At 36.5% G+C, this 23,700-nt stretch overlaps 1 protein-coding gene across 10 annotated transcripts in view; it reads left to right on the top strand.

Annotated features, from left to right (window-relative positions):
* C3H11orf65 (chromosome 3 C11orf65 homolog) overlaps positions 1–23,700 on the top strand; it is a 60,214-nt gene that overhangs the window by 6,645 nt on the left and 29,869 nt on the right. For 7 of the 10 annotated variants that reach the window (XM_072821846.1, XM_072821845.1, XM_072821853.1 and 4 more), the window contains 2 exons: positions 8,014–8,102; positions 18,404–18,496. In XM_072821846.1, the coding sequence (XP_072677947.1) occupies positions 8,014–8,102; positions 18,404–18,496 (182 nt within the window). The remainder of the gene's footprint in view (positions 1–8,013; positions 8,103–18,403; positions 18,497–23,700) is intronic. The other 3 variants (XM_072821851.1, XM_072821849.1, XM_072821852.1) reach the window with 1 other exon arrangement.

The raw sequence follows: 23,700 nt of genomic DNA, 5'->3' as shown, positions 1-23,700 counted from the left end.
ATGGTAATTTTATTTTTAGGGTTTTTTTTTAGGAAGTGCCATATCCTTATCAATAGTGGTTGCACCATTTTATATTCTTAACAAACAGTGCACAAAATTTCCAATTTCTCCACATCTTTGCCAACATTTCTTATATCTTTTTTTTTATAGTAACCATCCTAATGGGTATGAGATGGTATCTCATTGTAGTTTTGATGTGCATTTCCCCTAATGGATAGTGATGTAAAGTGTGTTTTTGTGTGATTATCAGCTGTATATATTATTTGGAGAAATATCTCTATTGTCCATTTTTAAAATCAAGTTTTTTGGTTTTTATTGTTGAGTTTGGGGAGTTCTCTATTCTGGATGTTAAACCCTTATCAGATACATTACTTGCAAATATTTTCTCCTATTCTGTGAGTTGCTTTTTTATTTTGTTGATAGTGTCTTTTGATGCATAGAATTTTATTTTTTCATGAAGTTTCATTTGTCTATTTTCATTTCTGTTCCTTATTCCTTTGGTGTCATATCCAAGAAGTCATCACCAAATCCAACATTGTAAAACTTTTGACCTGTTTTCTTCTAAGCATTTTATGGTTTTAGATCTTGTATTTAAGACTTTGATGTGTTTTGAGTTGATTTTTTTTTCTCATTAAACTTTTGTTTTAATGGGTCTCAAAATTCTGTGACAGATTTTTGGTCAAGTTGTTTCCATTAAAAAGTACTGATTTTAAAAACTAATAACTTAAAACTGCCACACACGCACACACACACAAAAATGGTCCACAAAACATTTTCCTTTCCTTCTGAAGGTTTTACAATGCATTGTTATCATTAACCAGTCTTTTACTATTAAACTTAAATGGCCAGTTGACACAAACAGTTCTGAGACCGTTCTTCCACCACTGATTAAGACTGGGGTGTCAGGTATTGGGGATAATATTCATTTAGCCTTCTGAGCTTTCTGGGCAGACTTGGTGACTTTGCCAGCTCCAGCTGCCTTCTTGTCCACTGCTTTGATGACACCCACAGTAACCATCTGTCTCATGTCACGAACAGCAAAACGGCCCGGGTGGGGGGGCGGTCAGAGAAGCTCTCAACACACATAGGTTTGCCAGGAACCATATCAACAATGGCAGCATCCCCAGATTTCAAGAACTTGGGACCATCTTCCAGCTTCTTTCCAGAACGACTATCTTTTCCTTCAGCTCAGCAAACTTAGAAGCAATGTGAGCTGTGTGACAATCCAGCACAGGTGCATATCCAGCACTGATTTGGCCTGGGTGGTTCAGGATAATCACCTGAGCTGTGAAGCCAGCTGTTTCCATTGGTGGTTCATTTTTGCTGTCACCAGCCACGTTGCCACGACGAACATCTTTGACAGATACGTTCTTGACATTGAAGCCCACATTGTCCCCAGGAAGAGCCTCACTCAAAGTTTCATGGTGCATTTCAACAGACTTTACTTCACTTGTAACATTGACTGGAGCAAAGGTGACCACCCTGCCAGGCTTAAGAACACCAGTCTCCACTCGACCCACTGGGACAGTACCAATACCACCAATTTTGTAAACGTCCTGGAGAGGCAGACACAAGGGCTTATCAGTTGAACGAGTTGGTGGCAGAATGCAATCAAGGGCTCAAGCAGTGTGGTTCCGCTGGCATTCCCATCTTTACGGGTGACTTTCCATCCCTTGAACCAAGGCATGTTAGCACTTGTCCAGCATGTTGTCACCATTCCAACCAGAAATTGGCACAAATGCTACTGTGTATGGGGTGTAGCCAATTTTCTTAATGTAGGTGCTGACTTCCTTAACGATTTCCTCGTATCTCTTCTGGCTGTAGGGTGGTTCAGTGGAATCCATTTTGTTAACATCAACAATTAGTTGTTTTACACCCAGTGTGTAAGCCAGAAGGGCATGCTCACGGGTCTGCCCATTCTTGGAGATACCTGCTTCAAATTCACCAACACCAGCAGCAACAATCAGGACAGCACAGTCAGCCTGAGATGTGCCTGTAATCATGTTTTTGATAGTCTCTGTGTCCTTGGGCATCAATGATGGTCACACAGTACTTGCTGGTCTCGAATTTCCACAGGGAGATATCAATGGTGATACAATGTTCACGTTCAGCTTTCAGTTTATCCAAGACCCAGGCATACTTGAAGGAGCCTTTTCCCATCTCAGCAGCCTCCTTCTCAAATTTTTCAATAGTTCTTTTGTCGATCCCACCACATTTGTAGACCAGATGGCCAGTAGTGGTAGACTTGCCCGAATCTACATGTCCAATGACGACGATGTTGATGTGAGTCTTTTCCTTTCCCATTTTGGTTTAGGTTTAGCGGTGGTTTTCACGACACCTGTGTTCTGGCGACAAACCTGTTGCGAAAAAGCTTGAGTTGATTTTTGTATATGGTGCTAGAAAAGCATTACTTCATTCTTTGGCATGTGAATATCCAATTTTCTCAACACTGTTGAGAAGATTGTTCTTTGTCCATTGAATGGTCTTGGCACCTGTCAAAAGTCATTTGGCATGTATATGTAAGGGTTTATTTCTGAGATATTTATTCAGCTAATCTGTGTGTCTTTATACCAGTGCCACATTGTTTTGAGTACAGTAGCTGTATAGTATGTTTTGAAATTAGGAAGTGTGAGTCTTCCAACTTCTCTCTTTCTTTTTCTTTTTCAAGATTGTTTTGGCTATTCTGTGTCCTTTGAGATTCCATATAAATTGTGAAGTGACCTTTTTGTATTTCTGCAAAAAAAAATGTCATTGGGATTTTGTTAGGGATTGCATTCAATCTATATATTGTGTTGGGTGGTATTGACATCTTAAAAATATTGTCTTCTGATCTATGAACATGGAATGGCATTTCCATTTATTTATGTATCCTTAATTTCATTCAGTGTTTTGTAGTTTTCATTGAACAAGTCTTTCACCTCCTTGATGAAATTAATTCCTAAGTATTTTATTCTAGTTGTTGCCAATATATATAGAATTGTTTTTGTAATTTCTTGTTCAGATTGTTCATTGTTATTGTAGAGAAATGCAACTGATTTTCATGTGGTGGCTTCATATCCTGCTACTTCATTAAATACATCTTTTTTAGTTCTAATAGGTTTTTTTTAAATAGAATAACTAGTTTTTATATTTTCAAGATCATATTGATCTATCATTTAAGATCCATGAATAGAGACAGTTCTACTTCTTCCTTTCCCTTTTGAGTTCCTTTTAATTCTTTTTCTTGCCTAATTGCTCTGGCTAGAACTTCTAACTATGTTGAATAGAGGTGGTGAAAGTAGATTACCTTGCCCTGTTCCAGATGTTGGAGGAAAAATTTTCAGGCTTTCACTGCTGAGTATCAGGTTCACTGTGGGATTTTCATATATAGTTTTTTATCATGTTGAGGCAGTTTCCTTTTATTCCTAGTTTATTAAGGGTTTTCATGAAAGGGTGTTGAATTTTGTCAAGTAATTTTTTTGCACCAAAGGAGATGATCATGTGGTTTTTTTCCTTTACTCTGTTAATGTAGTGTATTACATTGATCAATATTTGTATACTGAAGCACTCTTGCATTCCAGGAATAAATCCAATTTGTTCATCGTGTATAATTCACTTAATATGCTGCTGAGCTTGGTTTGCTAGTATTTTGTTGAGGATTTTTGCATCATATTCATAGGAATATTGGTCTATCATTTTCTTGCAGTGTCTTTGGCTTTGGTATCAGGATAATATTGGCCTCATAGAATCAAAATGTTCCCTTCTCTTCAGTTTTTTTGGGAAAGTTGAGAAGGATTGGTATTCCTTAAATGTTTGTTAGAATTCACAGTGAAGTCATCAGGTCCAGGGCTTTTATTAGTTGGAAGATTTTTGATTACTGATTCAATCTCCTAATTCTAGTTATAGATCTAATCAGATTTTTTTCTTTGTGATTTAGTCTCTTCTTGTGATTTGTATTTTTTTCTTTGTGATTTAGTCTCTTCTTGTGATTTGTATTTTTAGGAATTTGTCAGTTTCATCAAGTTATCAAACATGCCTATAAAGTGTGACTCCTTGTTCATAGTATTGTTATATTCCTTTTATTTCTGTAGAATTAATAGTAATGTCCTCATTCTCATTTCCAAATTACCAAAAGTAATTTTTTTCTCTATGCATCTAACTAAAGATTTGCCAATTTGGGTGATCTTTTCAAATAATCAACTTTGGTTTCCTTGTTTTACTCTATTGTTTTTCTTTTCTCTGTTTCTTTTATCTCTGTTTCTAATCTTGTACTAGCTTTGGGTTTAGTTTGTTCTTTTGCTAGTTCTGTAAGTTGTAGTTAGATTATTGATTTGAGATCTTTCTTGTTTTTTGATGTGTAAGCTGTAAGTTTCCCTCTTAACACTGCTTTCACTGCTTTCTATAAGTTTTGGTATATTGTGCTTTAGTTTTCATTTTCCTAATTTCCTGTGTAATTTCTTTGATCCGTTGGTTGTTTAGGAGTACGTTGTTTAATTTCCACAAATGTGTAAATTTACCTGTTGGTTTCTCACTTCATCCTATTGTTCTTTATTTTTTAAAATCTTAAAAAGACTTTATTTATTTGTTCAGGAGAGACACAGAGAGAGTCAGAGATACAGACAGAGGGAGAAGCAGGCTCCCCGGGGGAAGCCTGATGTAGGATGTGATCCCAGGACTCTAGGATCACACCCCGAGCCAAAGGCAGATGCTGAACCACTGAGCCACCCAGGCATCCCTCCTATTGTGCTTTAATAAGATACTTTTATGAAAACTGTCTTTTGAAATACATTGAGACATAATTTATGGCCTAACAGATAGTCTGTCCTGGAAAATGTCCCTTGTACATGAGAAGTATGTGAATGCTGCTATTTAATAACATTCAAAACTCTCTTTTTACAGCTCCATCCCAACTCCTTTCAATTGTTGATATTACAGAATTACATCTTTATACATTGCCCCAAAACACAATCTAATAATTAATTTAAGTATATTTGTATTTTTTCCAGGGTATATTTGTATTTTAAATTATATAGAAAACAGTATGTAGAATTACAAATCAAAGTTACAATAGTACTAGTTTTTAGACTAATAATTTTTAAAAATATATTATTCTCTTAAATCACATAGAAAACAAAAAAGAGTTATAAATTATTGTTAACCATAATACTAGCTTTTATAACTGCCCATGTATTTACCTTTACTGAAAGCTGTAAAGGTAAATTTCTTTATACAACTTTGAGTTACTGTCAAGTGTCCTTTCATTTTTCCCTGTAGGATTCTCTTGAACATTTCTTGCAGGGCAGGTCTAGTAGCAATGAACTCTTAGAGCTTTCATTTATTTGGGAATGTCTTTATTTCTCCCTTAAAGGACAGTTTTGCTAGATATAGGATTCTTGGCTGATTTTTTTGTTGTTGTTGTTAAGCAGTGTGAATATATTGACCTACTGCTTTCTGGCTTCCAAAGTTTCTGATGAGAAATCTGTTAATGTATTAACAATTTCTTGTGTGTGATGAATCACTTCTTTCTTGCTGTTTTCAAGAGTTTCTCTTTATCTTTGGCTTTCAAAAGTTTAATTATATTGTGTCTTAGTGTGGATACATCTTTGAGTTTATCTTACTTGGAGTCTGTTGAGCTTCTGGGATGTTAATATTCATGTATTTCATCAACTTTGGCATTGTTCAGTCATTATTTCTTGAAATATTCTCTCCTGCCCTTTTTCTTTCTCTTCTCCTCTGGGACTCCCACAGTCTGTATGTTGATCTGCTTACTTGTGTACCATAGGTCTCTTAGGCTCTATTCACTTTTATTCAATTTTTTCTATTTCTCAGACTTGACAGTTTCCTTTGGTTTATCTTCAAGTTTGCTGATTGTTTCTTCTGTCTGCTCAACTCTGCCTTTGAATCCCACTGAAGAATTGCTCCTTTCAGTTCTACTTTTCAACTTCAGAGTTTCTATTTGGTCTCATATTAAGTTCTTGTCTTTTTATTGATATTTCCATTTTGTACATCATTTCTTAAACTTCTCCACACCTTACTTTAATTTCTGAGCATCTATAAGACAGCTGTTTTAAGGTATTTGTCTAGTAGATCTGCTATCAGGTCATTTTCAGGGTCAGTTTCTTTCTCTTTTTTTTAAAGATTTTATTTATTTACTTATGAGAGAGAGAGAGAGAGAGGCAGAGACACAGGCAGAGGGAGAAGCAGGCTCCATGCCGGGAGCTCGATGCGGGACTTGATCCTGGAATTCCCAGATCAAGCCCTGGGCTGAAGGCAGGGGCCAAACCATTGAACCACCTGGGATCATCTCAGGGTCAGTTTCTGTTTATTTATTTTTTTCCTTTGAATGAGCCATCATTTTGTGTTTCTTATTATGACTTATGATTTTTTTGTTTAAAACTGGACATTTGGATGTGATAATGCAGGAACTCTGGGAATCAGATTCTTTCCTTCCACAGAGTTTACTGTTTTTTTGTTTTGTTTTGTTTTGTTTTGAATTTTTGTAGGCTTTTTCTACAGTTTACAAGGATCAGTCAAGGATCACCTGAAGTGTAAACTTAAGATCTCAGTTTTTTGAGCTTGTGCCCTTCCCTGGAAATGACTGTTCGCTTTTTAATTTCCTCCATATTTATAGTTGTTTTTGAATGTCCTGGTTTTGAATGTCTGGTTCCCAAAAGGGGAGAGGAGACTAATTTAGAGAGAAAGAAAAATGCTTTAAATTCCCTGGAGGTTACCAGATGGGAAGGGCTTACGACAATGGTGGAGGGTGGAGGTACAACACCAACAACTGCCCTCCTGTTTGCAACTCTGTGATCAGAAGCAGCCACTGACAATCTGAATACAGATCTCCTATGTTTCGGGGACAGAGCCTTTTTCTCCACCGCTGCTCCCGCAAGCAGTGGTCAGGTTGTTCCAGGAACATATACACAGCTGCGTGCTGCTGGGGCTCAGAGTGGATAAATACTACCTGGCTAAGAGCCAAAATTGACCACAGTTAACCACAATTTTACTTCCCCTGGGAGTTGCCTTCAATAGACTTTATTTAGGGTTCCAAAAGAGTTACATTAGATTCTGGTAGTGCAGTTGTTTAGGTGGGGAGACAGATTTCTTGTGGTTCCTACTCTACTTTATTCCCAGAATCCTTTCTGTCTATTGCAATTTTTTAAAGGGCTCATAAACTTTAAGGACTTTCTGACTTCCCTTACTTATTTCTTCACTGTATTAATAAAAATTATGGATGGAACTAGTGTTTTTGTTTTCTGTACGTCTTAATAGTCAGGCTTCATCACTTTCTCTGACAATTTAATGCATGATTTATTAACTTGTCAGCACATTTATGAGTTTATGAAGTAAGAAAAATTCTATAATCCTCTCTAATTCTAGCTTGGGAGCCTGGTTAATTTTGTGGATGAAACTCTCATTGCACATGTTGGTTAAGAAAATCTTATTTGGGGGTGCCTGGGTGGCTCAGATGGTTAAGCATCTGCGTCCAGCTCAGGATCCTGGGGTCCTGGGTTTGAGCCCCACATTGGGCTCTCTACTTAGCAGGGAGTCGCTTCTCCCTCTCCCTCTGCCTGCCACTCTACCTGCTTGTGCACACTCTCTCTTTAAATAAAATCTCAAAAGAGAGAGAGAGTGAGTGAGAGAGAGAGAGAGAGAGATATCTTATTAGAAGTTATTGAATGTAAACATGAAAAATCTTGGATTTTTAAGAGAAACTGACATAGGTTTAATACTGGCTTAGTCAATCACTATTTGAACTTAGGCCTAGAAGTGGTCTCTTCATCTCTAACACAAGCATATTGGCAAAGTCCTCTATGCAAGATTGTTGTTTAAATAAGAGGAAAAAAAAACAAATTGGAACATATAAAGCAATCAATAGTAGGTAATGATTTTTATTAAAATTATTTTGATACCAAATCTCACCCAAATTATTTCCTTTATTCAACTTTCTGTTTAGTTTTTTCTTGACTTCTAGTGAGTTTCATAATGGAGTTTATAAAGAAATTTTAAATATACCCCTTTGCTTATTTTAAGATTTTCAAATGCCTTTGGAAGAGGAATCAGAATTTACAAATATGGACAAAGCTGCCAGAGTCATTCAAAATGCCTGGAAATGTTTCCTTGTGAGTTTCTTTCTTTTTTATTTATTTTTTTGATAATTATTGCAATATGATTTTATATATCATAAGGTCCATCTGTTGAAAATGTACAATTCAGTAGTTTTTAGTATATTTACAGATCTGTGTACCACCCTTTGCTTTAAAAGAACACATTTTTTAGAAGTTCAAAAAAGTTAACATTAATTAATTATCTCATTAGCCTCACAAATCCTTACTGAGCTCCTGATCAGGGCCAGGCACTTTGATAATGCCTGCTTGTGCACACTCTCTCTTTAAATAAAAGTATCACTAATAGGGTTATCAATTAAAGTATCACTAATAGGGTTATTTGGTTTTCACCTCTAAAACTTTCTTTCATTCTTATTTTTTTTAAGATTTTATTTATTTATTCATCAGATACACAGAGAGAGAGGCAGAGGCAGAGGGAGAAGCAGGCTCCATGCAGGAAGCCTGATGCAGGACTTGATCCTGGGACTCTGGGATCATACCCTGAGACAAAGGCAGATGCTCAATCGCTGAGCCACCCAGAGACAAAGGCAGATGCTCAATTGCTGAGCCACCCAGGCATCCCTAAAACTTTATTTCTTGTCTCAGGAATCAGGTTTCTGATAAGGTGTTAGGGATACATTCACTATTTATTGAGTACCTATTCTTGAAGACAAGGTTTAATAATAAAGTATATATCAGTTGATGTACTTATTTATCATGTATAGGGCTGGTCTCATTGGTGTAAAGAATAATCCAAGTTGATTTACCTGGTTGGATGAGAGCCAGTAGCTAAAATGACTCCGTTTCCTCTGTGATAGCAGCAACACTGTGTTTGATAATTTTGTGTGAAGTGATATGGTTCTGTTTCTAGCACACTGGAATACCTTTGCATTGGTTAATCAAGTCTTGCAAAATAGATTCCATTATTTGTTTCTTTTGCCTCTTTCAAAGCCATAAAACACATAACTATTGATTTCCAACACTAAAATAATATTTTTTTATTTTTTTAAGATTTTATTTATTTATTCATGAGAGACACACACACACACAAAGAGAGAGAGAGGCAGAGACATAGGCAGAGGGAGAAGCAGGCTCCATGCAGGGAGCCTGATGCAGAACTCGATCCTGGGACTCCAGGATCAAGCCCTGGGCTGAAGGCAGGCGTTAAACCACTGAGCCACCCAGGGATCACAATAATTTTCTTTTAAAATCTATTCCTTTGATGATTTCTGAGAGCCTACTTGTTTAAGATTTTCTGTCATTTGTAACTTCCTTTATCCCATATCCAAATCCAATAAGCCACATTACTTTGTATACCTTTTATGTTCCTAGTACTGTGTCAGTCTTGTTACAAAACCTCCTTGCCCTTAGGGAGTTTCAGTAGAAAAGCCCTGTATGTAAACAGACTAAGTGTGTGTGTTTGTGTATTTTAACAAGATGGTAAACTGAGCACACATTTCACTTTTTGTACCTACAGGACCCTATTGCAATGACAATATACAGAAAGTTAACCCATACCAGAGAGAAGGGAGTTCATGAGCAGATTAATTTTATCGCATTTTGGAAAACCAAAAATAGATAGTAGCATTCGATTGGACAGAATTGCATAAAATACTTGCCTAGACACATTTCAGAGAGGCTCCACGAAGAGAGCTGGTTTGCCATTGAAAGCCTAGAAAGGATATCAGTTCAGAGTTAGCAATTTAAAACAGATGGAAGAAGAATGACTGTAGGCAAGGGGACTAATTGTAGTGGAGTGGAGTGTAGCTGTGCCAGTTGTCTGTGTCATCACTTCAAGCCACAAAGCTGCAGGTACATGGATATTTACTATTGATCAAATATTTTGCTGGTAGATGGATATTTACTATTAAAAAAAAATTCCCAATGGCTTATCTCTTTCTTAAAAACTTAAATGAACGATTTAGGAAAGCTAATTTTATTATAGATAGGGCACTCCATATCTCTTAATCTTCGTATTTGACTAAATACTATTTGACTAAATAGTATTTGATTAATTACATATTTGATTGATGGCTATCTAACCATATTGCCTTAAGACAGTCTGTTGATTGTCCTGTTCCACCCACAAAGCTCCCAGAGCATTTTCCCATTCATTTGTGAGAACAATGGGAAAATAAGAGACTTAGAAGAAAACCCAGGATACTCAGGTTAGTTTTCTAGAAAAATTAACACAGACCTTTATTCTTAAGTATTAATGTACCACCAAGGATCAACTGATATTTAAGGAAAATCAATGATATAAAAAGAAAGAGAATGAGAAAATAAAAACATGAAAGAAATAAACATGATCATCAATTTAGATAAGATCAGTACGTTGAATGGCTCTAAGTGGGCTATATTTGGAGATAAAATGGTACCCCCTGAAACAGAAGGTATGACTGCACAGTTTGATTTAAAAAGTGGTTAGAAACTGAAAAGAAACTAACCATGAAAGCCATGATTCAGATATAAGGGTAATTCAAATAGTTCTGAAATTCAAAGAGAATACATTTGATCTTTTTTTTTTTTTTAATTTATTTATTTATGATAGTCACAGAGAGAGAGAGAACGGCAGAGACACAGGCAGAGGAAGAAGCAGGCTCCATGCACCGGGAGCCCGATATGGGATTCGATCCTGGGTCTCCAGGATCGTGCCCTGGGCCAAAGGCAGGCGCCAAACCAATGCGCCACCCAGGGACCCCTACATTTGATCTTAAGTCCAGAAGTATTCTGCTTCAGATGGCTCAGAGAATGACTAAATATAGATGACCTCTAAATACTTGGCCCTATAAAGGAAAATCTACATAGACTAATGTAAATGAAGATATTTTCTCACATTTGAATATTTTGGATCAAAATAATACATATATTTCTTTAAGCAAAATAATATACAAGAACTTACAAATAAAAGCACTTTTACCCCCTCTTACTCTTCTCTACCCTCATATCCTAAAGGCAACCACTTTTGTTTTCTGTTTTAGAACTTCTAGGGCAGCCCTGGTGGCTCAGTGGTTTAGCGCCACCTTCAGCCCAGGGTGTGATCCTGGAGACCCCAGATTGAGTCCCATGTCTGGCTCCCTGCATGGAGCCTGCTTATCCCTCTGCCTGTGTCTCTGTCTCTCTTTCTCTCTATCTGTCTCTCATGAATAAATAAATAAATAAAATCTTTTAAAAAAATAGAACTTCTAGTAGTTATTTCTATGTTTCTGCATAATATGCTTGCATAATTATCTTTTATTTACTAACTTTAGAAGTGACCTGTTGACTTTCTGTGAAGATGATTGACGGCTTATCTTGTTTATCTCCCCTCCAGTATCATATGTGATTATTTTTTAGTTCCTCTATTTGTTACCTTATTTCTTTGAAGAACATTTAAACCTTTGTTTCTTGTTCCATTATGTTACATAAGATTATGTGACTCCTTATTATATATGATGAAGATATAAATATCCCTACCCCCCTTTTCTTTTTTACCTATCCTCCCAATGTTCAAACACTCAAATCTCATTACATCTACTATTACACTGCCAACATTTACTTGGAGGAGTCTCTCATATATCCTGAACACAAGTCCTTTACTGAACATATGTACTGCAAATATTTTCTTGAGGCCTCATTGCATTCTTTTTTTTTTTAAGATTTTATTCATTTATTCATGAGAGACACACAGAGAGAGGCAGAGACATAAGCAGAGGGAGAAGCAGACTCCCTACAGGAAACCTGACACAGAACTGGATCCCAGGACCCTGAGATCATGACCTGAGCCAAAGGCAGATGCTCAACCACTAAGCCACCCAGGCACCGCCCCCCACCCCTGCCTCATTGCATTCTTAAAGGTGGTTTATGATAATGAGAAGTCTTTAATTTTTTTAAGTCAAATTTATCACTTATTCTTTATGGTTAGTGATTTCTGTGTCCTGTTTAAGAAATGTTGGCCTTGTGAGATCAAGCCCCACCTCAGGCTCCCTTACTCACAGTGGAGTCTGCTTGAGATTCTCTCTCCCCCTTCCTTTGCCCCTCCCCTCTACATACTGTCTCTTTCTCTAAAATAAATAAATAAATCTTTAAAAAAAAATATATGTGTTTACCTAAAGAAGTGACAATATCAAAATGGCAACATAGGTCATTCTCAACCTCAGTTGCCCTATGAGAAGACCAAGTAGCAACTATCCATAGAAAGTATTCTTGTGAAAATCCCTGAGCCCAGGACCACAGACACCAGGAAGACCCATTAGAAGGATAAGAGAAGGGGTTTCACTTAGATCACACCGACTGACATAAGGCAGCCCTGAGTGGACCCCACGGAGACTGTCCTTTCCCCAGTGGGGAAAGAGATCCCAAGGGGGACACCCAACTTACCTAGCACTGTATTACATGTCAGATATATTGAAATAAATCTAGGAGAAATGTTTATCTAACCCAAAGCCAGAGGTATTTTCCTTACATTTTTTTCTAAAAGAACTTTAATTGCCTTAGTTGTAGATTGTCCATCTCAGATTAATGTTTGTGTATGATGAGAGGTATGGATAAAGTTCATTCTTCTCTTTATGGATAACCAAATGATTAAGTAACCTTTTACTGAAAGTACCATCCTTTCCATAGTAAATTGCAGGAGTACCTTTGTTTAAATCATGTAATCATACATGTGAAGTGTTTCTATAGTCTCTGTTCAGTTGCACTGGTTTATTTGTCTTTTTCTGGTTCAATACCACACTGTCTCAGTAACTGAAGCTTTATCAGAAGTATGGGTATATGGCACTACAGTTCTCCAACTTAGATGTTCTTCATGATTATCATAGCTATTCTAGGGCTTTTGCATTTCTATGTAAATAGTAGAATCATTTCATTAATTTTTGCAAAAATTATTGTGGAGATTTTAATTGGGATTGAATTGAATTAATATACCAATTTGGGGGTGAACTGACATTTCACTACACTGAGTTTTCTGAACATGGTGCATATCTTTATTTATTAGATCTTTTAAAAATTTTCTTTACAATGTCTTATAGTTTGCAGTATAGAAGTCTTAAACATCTTTCATTTAACTTCTGGGTATTTGACATTTTTGCTGCTACTGTAAGTGGTATTTTTAAATTTTATTTCCTAAATTTTCATTTCTAGTTTATAGAAATATAGTTTATCTGCCAACCTAATATGCCCTTATTACGTTTTTTAAAAGATTTTACTTATTTATTCATGAGAGACACAGAGAGAAAGAGGGGCAGAGTCACAGGCAGAGGGAAAAGCAGGCTCCTCGCAGGGAGCCCGATGTGAGACTTGATCCCGGGTCTCCAGGGTCACGCCCTGGGCTGAAGTTGGCGTTAAACCGCTGAGCCACCTGGGCTGCCCACACTTATTATTTCTAATTGCTTTTTTATATATTCCTTTGGATTTTCCACTCACATATGTCATCTTTGAATGATGACTTTTATTTTTTCTTTACCAAATTTATACCTTTTATTTCTTTATTGCACTGATTAGACCTGCCAGCACAATACTGAATAGAGGCAGTAATTATGGACATTCTTGTTCTTTTGTTGAACACAGAAGGCATGTAATATTCCATCATAAACTGTTACCTGTAGTTTTTTGTAAAAACTTACCATCACCTCAGGGAATTTAACTTTGTTCCTAGTTTGCTTTTTATTCTTGTTTTGAAAACTCTGAGTGTTGAATTTTATCCAGTGCTTTTGCTGCATTTACTATATGATCATATGATCTGTCTTCCTCATGTCTTATTTGGTGAATTGCATCTGTTGATATTCAAATGTTAAACCAACCTTGCATTCCCGGAATAAACTCCACGTCCCCTTGATGTATTATTATCCGAATGATATATCCTGGATTTGATCTGCTAAACTTTATTGATGCAAATAAACAAACCTTTTAGAATTTCTTTTTTAAAAAAAGACAGAGAGTGTGTTTCATTCAAGCCAAGTTAGAATAGCTGCCTAGGATACACATCCTTCACAAAGAAGAGTGCTTTTAAAAAAAATTTATTTATTTATTCATGAGAGACAGACAGAGAGAGAGAGAGAGAGAGGCAGAGACACAGGCAGAGGGAGAAGCAGGATCCATGCAGGGAGCCCGATGTGGGACTCGATCCCAGGTCTCCAGGATCAGGCCCTGGGCCGAAGGCAGCACTAAACCGCTGAGCCACCTGGGCTACCCGAAGAGTACTTTTTAAAGAATATGTTTGGTGTGGAGTTATATACATTTTGTACATCAAGAGTTACAAATTATTAGACAAGGAACATTTTAGAAAGTTGCAGATCTTATCTCAAGTTTCTAGTATATGCAGGACTGTATGACTTTAATCTTATAGGAACCATGGAAATTTCTTCCTTTTTCTTTGTGTTCAGAATGCTCTTTTCTGGGTATTTTCTTTAGTGAAGCAGATATACAGTGTGTGCTCAGGGCAGAAATAGCATCCATGCTTTGAAGTTTGGCCTAGTCATTTTCACCTTGATAAATGTGAAAGACTTTAAAGTATAGTTTCCCTGGGAGCCCAGGAACAGGACCCACAGACATTAAAATTTGAAAATTGCCTATATCAACTTTCATTTGGGGTTTTTGCATATTTGCTCATGAATGTAATTTTACTTTTTTGTCATATCCTTGCCAGATCTTGATATTAAGAATATGCTGGCCTCATAAAGGGAGTTGGGACGTATTCCTTCTGTTATATTATCTGGGAGATTTTGTGTAATTAGTGCTATTTCTTCTATAAATATTTGGGAGAATATATTAGTAAAACATTGTGTGCTAGGAGTTTTCTTTATGAAAGGTTTCTAATCAGAGATTCCATTTCTCTAATGATACAAGACTGTTCAAAATCTGTATTTCTTCTTGTGCCCATTTTGATGTTACTTCTCACGGTATCTGTCCATTTTGTTAAATTGTCAAATTTATTTGTCTAAAGTTGTTTGCAATCTCCTCTCTCTATGTGTGTAAGGTCTGTGGTGGTATTGCTCATATGTGTTTTCTCTCCATTTTTCTATGTCTGTCTTAATCTTAAAATAACAACAACAAACTCTGGTTTTTGGCTTTGTTGGTTTTCTCTATTTTAACTCTACATTTCATTAACTGCTGATCTTATTGTGTTTTCCTTCATCTTTTGAGGGGGTTTGATTTGTTGCTCTGTTTCACACTTCTTGGGATGGAATAGATCTTAGATTTTACACATTTATTCTTTCTTAATAATATATGTATTTAACGTTATTAAGTTCTTCCTAAGCATTCCCTTAGCTGCATCCCACAGGTTTTGATATGTCATGTATTTATTACCTTTCAATTTAAAATATTTTACAACTTCCATTGTGATTTTTTTTGACCCATGACTGATTGATTGATGGATGGATGGGTGGATTTTTAAAGATTTTATTTTTAAGTAATCTCTCTACCCAACATGGAGCTTGAACGCACAACCCCAAGATCAAAAGTTGCCTGCTCTACCGACTGAGCCAGCCAGGTGCCCTGACCCATGAGTTATTTAGAAGTACGTTGCTTAATTACCAAAAATTTAGGAGTTTTCTTGTAACCTTTCTGTTACTCATTTCTGGTTCGATTTCACTGAAGCCAGTTATTTACACAATTTTAATAACTTGAAATTTAAAAAAATAATAACTTGAAATTTGTTGAAACTTGCCTAGCCTAGAGAAAGTCTATTTTTGTAAATGATCCAGGTGAACTTGAGAAAAAAAATGTATTCTGACATCATTTAGGTCAAACTAGTTAATCATGTTGTTCAAATCTTTGGTAGCTGTCTTAATCCATTTGGGCTGCTATGATAAATTACAACAGACTGAGTAGATTATAAACAATAGAAATACATTTCTTACAATTCTGGAGTCTAGAAAGTCTAAAATTTTGGCACCACAGATTTGGTGTCTGGTAAGGACCCACTTTCTAATTCATAGGTGAACAATTGTCTTCTTACTATGTCCTCATGTGGTGGGAGGGGTGAGGGATCTCCCTGAGGCCTCTTTCCTTTCTTTCTTTCTTTCTTTCTTTCTTTCTTTCTTTTTCTTGTTTTCTTTCTTTTTTTTTTTTTTTTAGAGAGAGGAAGGGAGGAGCAGAGAGAGAATCTTAGACCAGGCTCCACACTGGGTCTCAGGATCTCATGACCCTGAGATCATGACCTGAGCCAAAATCAGGAGTTGGATACTTAACTGAGGCACCCAGATGCCCCTGAAATGATCATATGGGTTTTTTTTGTTTGTTTGTTTGTTTTTGTTTTTGTTTTTTTTTATCATATGGTTTTTATCTTCTCTCTTGTTGATGTGATGTATCATGTTAATTGATTTGTGAATGTTGAATCACCTTTGCAACCCAGGAATAAATCCCACTTGATCATTGTGTTAAATTCGTTATTAGATTCGGTTTGCTAATATTTTGTTGAGGATATTTGCATCTGTGTTCATCAGAGATACTGGCCTGTAGTTCTCTTTTTCAGTGGTGTCTTTATCTGGTTTTGATATTAAGGTAATGCTGGCCTCATAGAATGAATTTGGAAGTTTTATCTTTTTTGAATAGTTTAGGAAGAGTCAATGTTAACTCTTCTTTAAATGTTGGTAGAATTTGCCTGTGAAGCCATATGGCCCTGGACTTTTTGTTTGTAAGGAATTTTTTGATTACTGATTCAATTTCTTTCCTGGTTATCAGTTGTTCATATTTTTTTGTCTCTTCTTGTTTAGTTTTGGGAGGATATATGTTTCTAGGAATTCCTCCATTTCTTCTAGGTTGTCCAATTTGTTGGGATATAATTTTCATAATATTTTCTTATAATTCTTTGTATTTTTGTGGTATTGGTTGCTATTTCTCTTTCATTTTTTAAAAAAAGATTGATTGATTGATTGATTTGAGAGAGAAAGTGAGCATGAGCGGGAGTGGGGGGACAGAAGGAGAAGCAGAGTCCCCATTGAGCAGAGAGCCTAACACAGGGCACAATCCCAGGACCCTGAGATTGTGACCTGAAGCAAAGGCAGAGGCTAAACCAACTGAGTGATCCAGGTACCCCTCCTCTCTCATTTCTGATTTTGTTTATTTGAATCTTCTCTCTCTCTGTTTTTTTTTTTTTTCTTTTCTTTTTTTCGTGAGTCTGGCTGAAGGTTTATCAACTTTATTGATCTTTCCAAAGAATCAACTCCTAGTTCAATTGATCTGTTTTATTGGATGTTTTTTTATCAAAATTTAAAACTTTTTTATTTGCATATTAGAAAATTGTGCATTCCAATAATTAACATCATTTGAAACCCCCCCCCCCAAAAAAATGGTATTTTACAGCCTGTAGGACTGGTCCATGTTGGACCAGATTTTACTGTCATCCTACCCAACTTCTTCCTTCACCAATGTACAAGTTCTTTTTCTTCCCTGTCAGCCAGATGGGCAGATGGGAATGGCAGGTGCCTTCACTGTCAGTAGTTCTGTTTTGATGTGGGCTGCACCATTTCCACAGACAATTGCAGTGGGGCTTCACATTATCCTATTGATGCTGTGGATTACTTCAGTTTGAATTGATTTGATTTGATTTGATTTGATTTGATTTGATTTGATGTAAGCATGCTGGGACAGAAAGTTTACCAAGAGTTACTAAGTGATTTTGGGGGGTAGGTTATGAGGAGAGTGATAATAAAGAACTAGTTTTCTGAGATATAAGAACTGTTTGGAGTTGTCTGACTAAATATTGTACTAACATGAATAGTAGTAGGTAAGGTTTGTAAATCAATGGAATTATCTCAGGAACAAGGTTTCTGTAATGATAATAAAATAGTAACTATTCAGTGCTTTCTTGTGCCAGAAGTTGTTCTAAGTGCTTTATGAATATTAACTCAATTCCTCACCATAGCTGTATGAGATACCCACTGTCCTTCCAGTTGTTCAGATAAGAAACTGGAGAAGCTAAGCAGCTTGTCTAGGGTCACATGTTTAGTGGATACTAACAGTTGAACCCAGATAATACTATGCCATGCTCCATGTTCTTAACCAGTAGGCTGTTTTATCTTTCTCCTGGTTTACTCTGGAGTACACAGAAGTGACTCAACCAGCATTCTGGGTATTTTATTTATAGTAGCTAATGATGTAGTTCTAAAGTTAAAGGTAATACTCTTTGTGAAAATAAAACTCGTATTGCCTTGCTTGGTATTGCTTGTCAAAGCAACCCAAGTGCATAATATTTCTAAAATCTAGTTTGCATACCTAAAGCTTTTTTATGTTTTTTTTTTTTTTACTCATTTTGCCCTAGTCAGGCAAAAAGCCAAAATTAGAGATAGAAAATCCCATTTTGACCATAGACTCTTATGTGCTTGAACCTTTAGAATGTTGCTGTATTCCAACACTATAAAAGATTGATTGGTATCAGAAGACAAGGCGAGCCACGTCAGATAGTGAAATATATTGATCCTAAAGAGGTGAGGATATTATTTATTCATACAGCATCTGGTTTTTCCCTTAAAGACATGTGACTGCTTTATAAATGTGCTTGTGTGTGTTTCTTTTAAAAAATTGTCTTATTAAGGTATTACCCACAGGTAGAAAAGTTCATAAAACATAAATGTGTAGCTCAGTGAATCATCACAAATTATCCCCTGTGTAACCATCACCCAGATCAGAGTCTCATACTTCAGACCATTGCTTTCTGGTGCTCTGCACATCACTGCAACTCCCTGCTTCCATGAGGCAACTACTATTTTTAATTGAAGCTTTTTTTTTTAGTCTTCTCTGTTTTCAACCGTGTGTAAGTAGAATCCTATGGTGCACTTTTGTATCTGTTCATTCAACATCATTAGTATGGCTGAATTTTATTCATTTTATTAAAAACAATGACAGTTATTTCATTTTATGAATATACTGCTATTTACTCATTCTACCAGTGATTGACATTTATATTTTTTCCACTTTGAGTCTGTTACAAAGACTGCTTTGGGGAATATTATTCATCTGTCCTCATGCACATGTGCACAAATTTCTTCTCTAAAGACATGTTGCTGAGCTTTAAATGTATAAATTGCCCTGGGTAACATAGACAAATTTTCACAATATTCTTCCAATCTATGAGCATGGAATATTTTTCCATCTCCTTGTGTCTTCCTCAATTTCTTTCAGAAGTGTTCTGTAGTTCTTAGGGTAGAGATCCTTTACATCTTTGGTTAGATTTATTCCTAGGTATCTTATGCTTTTGGGTGCAATTGTAAATGGGATTAACTCCTTAATTTCTCTTTCTTCAGTTTCATTGTTAGTGTTTAGAAATGCCACTGATTTCTGGGCATTGATTTTGTATCCTGCCACACTGCCGAATTGCTGTATAAGTTCTAGCAATCTTGGGGTGGAGTCTTTTGGGATTTCTATGTACAGTATCATGTCATCTGCAAAGAGGGAGAGTTTGACTTCTTCTTTGCCAATTTGAATGCCTTTTATTTCTTTTTGTTGCCTGATTGCTGAGGCAAGGACTCCTAGTATTATGTTGAATAGCAGTGGTGAGAGTGTACATCCCTGTTGTGTTCCTGATCTTAGGGGAAAGGTTCCCAGTGTTTCCCCATTGAGAATGATATTTGCTGTGGGCTTTTAATAGATGGCTTTTAAGATGCTGAGGAATGTTCCCTCTATCCCTACACTCTGAAGAGTTTTGACCAGGAATGGATGCTGTATTTTGTCAAATGCTTTCTCTGCATCTGTTGAGAGGATCATACGGTTCTTGTTTTTTCTCTTGTTGATGTGATCTATCACCTTGATTGTTTTATGAGTGTTGAACCAACCTTGCATCCCAGGGATAAATACCCCTTGATCATGGTGAATAATCTTCTTAATGTACTGTTGGATCCTATTGGCTAGTATCTTGTTGAGAATTTTTGTATCCATGTTCATCAGGGATATTGGTCTATAATTCTCCTTTTTGGTGGGGTCTTTGTCTGGTTTTGGAATTGAGGTGATGCTGGCCTCATAGAATGAGTTTGGAAGTATTCCATCCCTTTCTGTCTTACAGAACAGCTTTAGTGGAATAGGTATTGTTTCTTTAAATGCTTGATGGAATTCTCCTGGGAAGCCATCTGGCCCTGGATTTTTGTGTCTTGGGAGGTTTTTGATGACTGCTTCAATTTCCTTCCTGATTATTGGCCTGTTCAGGTTTTTTATTTCTTCCTGTTCTAGTTTTGGTAATTTGTGGTTTTCCAGAAATGCCTCCATTTCTTCTGGATTGCCTAATTTATTGGCGTATAGCTGCTCATAATACGTTTTTAAAATCATTTGTATTTCCTTGGTATTTGTTGTCATCTCTCCTTTTCATTTGTTATTTTATTGAGTCTTTTTTTCTTTTTAATAAGGCTGGTTAGGAGTTTATCTACCTTTTTTTATCTACCTTATTAATTCTTTCAAAGAACCAGCTCCTGGTTTTGTTGATCTGTTCTACAGTTCTTCTTGTCTCTATTTCATTGAGTTCTGCTTGAATCTTTATTAACTCTCTTCTTCTGCTTGGTGTAGGCTTTACTTGCTGTTCTTTCTCCAATTCCTTTAGGCATGAGGTTAGCTTGTGTTTTTCAGTTTTTTCCAATCTTTAGAGGGAGGCTTGTATTGTGATATATTTCCCTCTTAGGACCACTTTTGCTGTATCCCAAAGATTTTTGGACAGTTGTATCTTCATTTTCTATGAATCTTTTTAATTCTTCTTTAATTTCCTGGTTGACCCTTTCATCTTTTAGAAGGATGTTCTTTAACCTCCATGTGTTTGAGTTTCTTCCAAATTTCTTCTTGTGATGGAGTTCTAGTTTCAAAGCATTGTGGTCTGAAAATATGCAGGGGACAGTCGAAATATTTTGGTATTGATTGAGACCTGATTTGTGACCCAGTACATGGTCTATTCTGGAGAAAGTTCCATGTGCACTTGAAAAGAATGTGTATTCAGTTGCATTTGGATAGAAAGTTCTGTATATATCTGTGAAATCCATCTGGTCTAGTGTATCATTTAAAGCCCTTGTTTCTTTGTTGATGTTGTGCTTAGAAGAGCTGTCATTTGCTGAAAGTGCCATTTTGAAGTCTCCTACAATTACTGTATTATTATCTAAGTATGTCTTTACATTGGTTATTAATTGATTAATATAATTGGTGGCTCCCACATTAGGGGCATATATATTCATGATTGTTAGGTCCTCTTGTTGGATAGACCCTCTACGTATGATATAGTGTCCCCCTTCATCTCTTACTACAGTCTTTGGGATAAACTTTAATTTATGAGGATTGCTACCCCTGCTTTCTTTTGAGGACCATTTGAATGGTAAATGGTTCTCCAACCTTTTATTTTAAGGCTAGAGGTGTCCTTATGTCTAAAATGAATCTCTTGTAGACAGCATATAGATGGGTCTTTCTTCTTTATCCAGTCCGATACACTGCATCTTTTGATGGGATCATTTAGCCCATTCACGTTCAGATTAACTATTGAAAGATATGAATTTGGTGTCATTGTATTACCTATTCTGTCCCTGTTTTTGTGGATTATTTCTTTGGGCTTCCTCTTTCTTTTACAGGGTCCCCCTTAATATTTCTTGCAGAGCTGGTTTGGTGGTCACATATTCTTTCATAGTTTCTGCCTATTCTGGAAGCCCTTTATCTCTCCTTCTATTCTGAATGACAGCCATGCTGGATAAAGTATTCTTGGCTGTATATTTGTCTCATTTAGCACCCTGAATATATCCTGCTAGCCCTTTCTCCCTGCCAGGTTTTTGTGGAGAGGTCTGCTATTAATCTGATACTTCTCCCCATAGAAGTTAAGGATCTTTTGTCTCACACTGCTTTAAGAATTTTCTCTTCATCTTTGAAATTTGCGAGTTTCACTATTAAATGTCAAGGTATTTAATGGTTTTTATTGATTTTGGGGGGGGTCCTCTCTATCTCTTGGATCTGAGTGCCTGTTTCCTTCCACAGATTTGGGAAGTTCTCAGCTATGATTTGTTCAAATATACTTTGCGGTCCTCTCTCTCTCTCTCAGTCTCTTCTGGAATCCCAAGTAGACATATATTCTTCCTTCTCAAACTATCATTTATTTCTTTAAGCTTTTACTTGTGGGCTCTTAATTGTTTTTCTCTTTTTCCTTGGCTTTCTTCCTTATCACCAACTTGTCTTCTGTGTCACTCACTCTCTCTTCCACCTCATTAACCCTAGCAGTTAAAACCTCCAGTTTGGATTGCATCTCATTTAATCTATTTTTATTTTCCCTGATCAGATCTCAATTCTGCAGTAACAGAGTCTCTAGAATCCTTTACTTTTTTTTTCCAGACCCACTAGTTGCTTTATAATTGTACTTCTGAATTGAATTTCTGACATCATATTGAAATCCAAATTCTGTAACTCTGTGGCAGAGAGTATTGTTTCTGGTTCTTTATTTCCTTCTAGTCATTTTGTCCAGTGTAGAGTGGCTGTTTGAGTGGGCTGAGTCAAAAATATCAACCACGAGCTAAGTAAAATACACCCTAGATGATTCCAAAGAGGTCAGAGACCAGAAAACAAAAGGAAAAGAACAGGGGAAAAAACAATAGGACAACTAAAGTGGGAAACAAAATGTAAGACAAAGTAGTAAAAATAAAAAGCCAAAAACAAAGAAGAAGGAAAAAGGGGGAAAAAAGGTGGAGCGGGGGATGGTGGTGGTGAGGAAGTGGTAGTGGAAAGAGAATGTAGTATACCTGAGAAGTCCTAGAGGGTGATCCTCTTGGTTCTGAGTGTATTCTGTCCTGTATGTTAGAAGATGCTCAATCCAAATTTATATAAACCAACAATACTAAAAAAACAAATAAATAAACCAACAATACTTATAGAAAGCCCCAACATTGACCACCAAAACATAAATGAGATAAAAGAGGGGGGCAGAATGGGAAGGAAGAGAAAATATAATCTCACAGATTGAACCAGCACAGTATACCACTTGGTTCTAGGTATATGTTGGTCATGTTTTAGAATTACTAACTTCCACTATTATAAAACAAAGCGAGGCAGGGGAAAAAAAAAAAACGAATACCCATGTCTCATATATCTACAAAAATTAAATTGAATACATTGAAGGGAATCCAGAGTGAAAAATCTAAGACATGTAATTGTAGAAAAATGAAAGTCAAAAAGGAAAAAACTTAAAAATTAAGAGCTGGTAAAATATTGTAATTAAGGTGGGAAAAGAGAAAAAATATTGGAAATTTTTAGACTGATATAAAAACGAGTTGTAATGGAAAAAGAAAAATAAGGACCCTCTAGTTCTGTACAATATTTTCCCTCAGTCCTGGAGCTTTCCAGCGCAGCTTGTTCAGTAAATTTCCTTTTCACTTGTACTTCCAGCAGTTCTTTTAGGGGAGGGGTCTGCTGAACTGATTCTCAGGTGTCTGTGCCTGGGCAGAGATGCCCCACCCCCTGCCAGGTGCTGGGCTCAGTGTGAGCTGTTTGTCCTGTGAGGCCTTTTTTCTCTTTGGCAGCCCTGCCCCTCCCAGGTACAAGGTGAAACAAAGAGGAAAAACAACAATGGTGGCAGCCAGATTTCCAGCTCTGGGGTCAGCTCCCCATGAGTAACTAACTGCAGTCTCCCAGTCCACATTGGCCTAGATGCTCCAGGGGGCAGGTGCCAGTGCACTGATCTGCATAGCTT

The sequence above is a fragment of the Canis lupus genome, chromosome 3 (genome assembly GCF_048164855.1).
Source record: "Canis lupus baileyi chromosome 3, mCanLup2.hap1, whole genome shotgun sequence".
Taxonomy (NCBI): domain Eukaryota; kingdom Metazoa; phylum Chordata; class Mammalia; order Carnivora; family Canidae; genus Canis; species Canis lupus.
The sequence above is the reverse complement of the archived record's forward strand: the minus strand, read 5'-3'. Positions and strand labels throughout refer to the sequence as shown.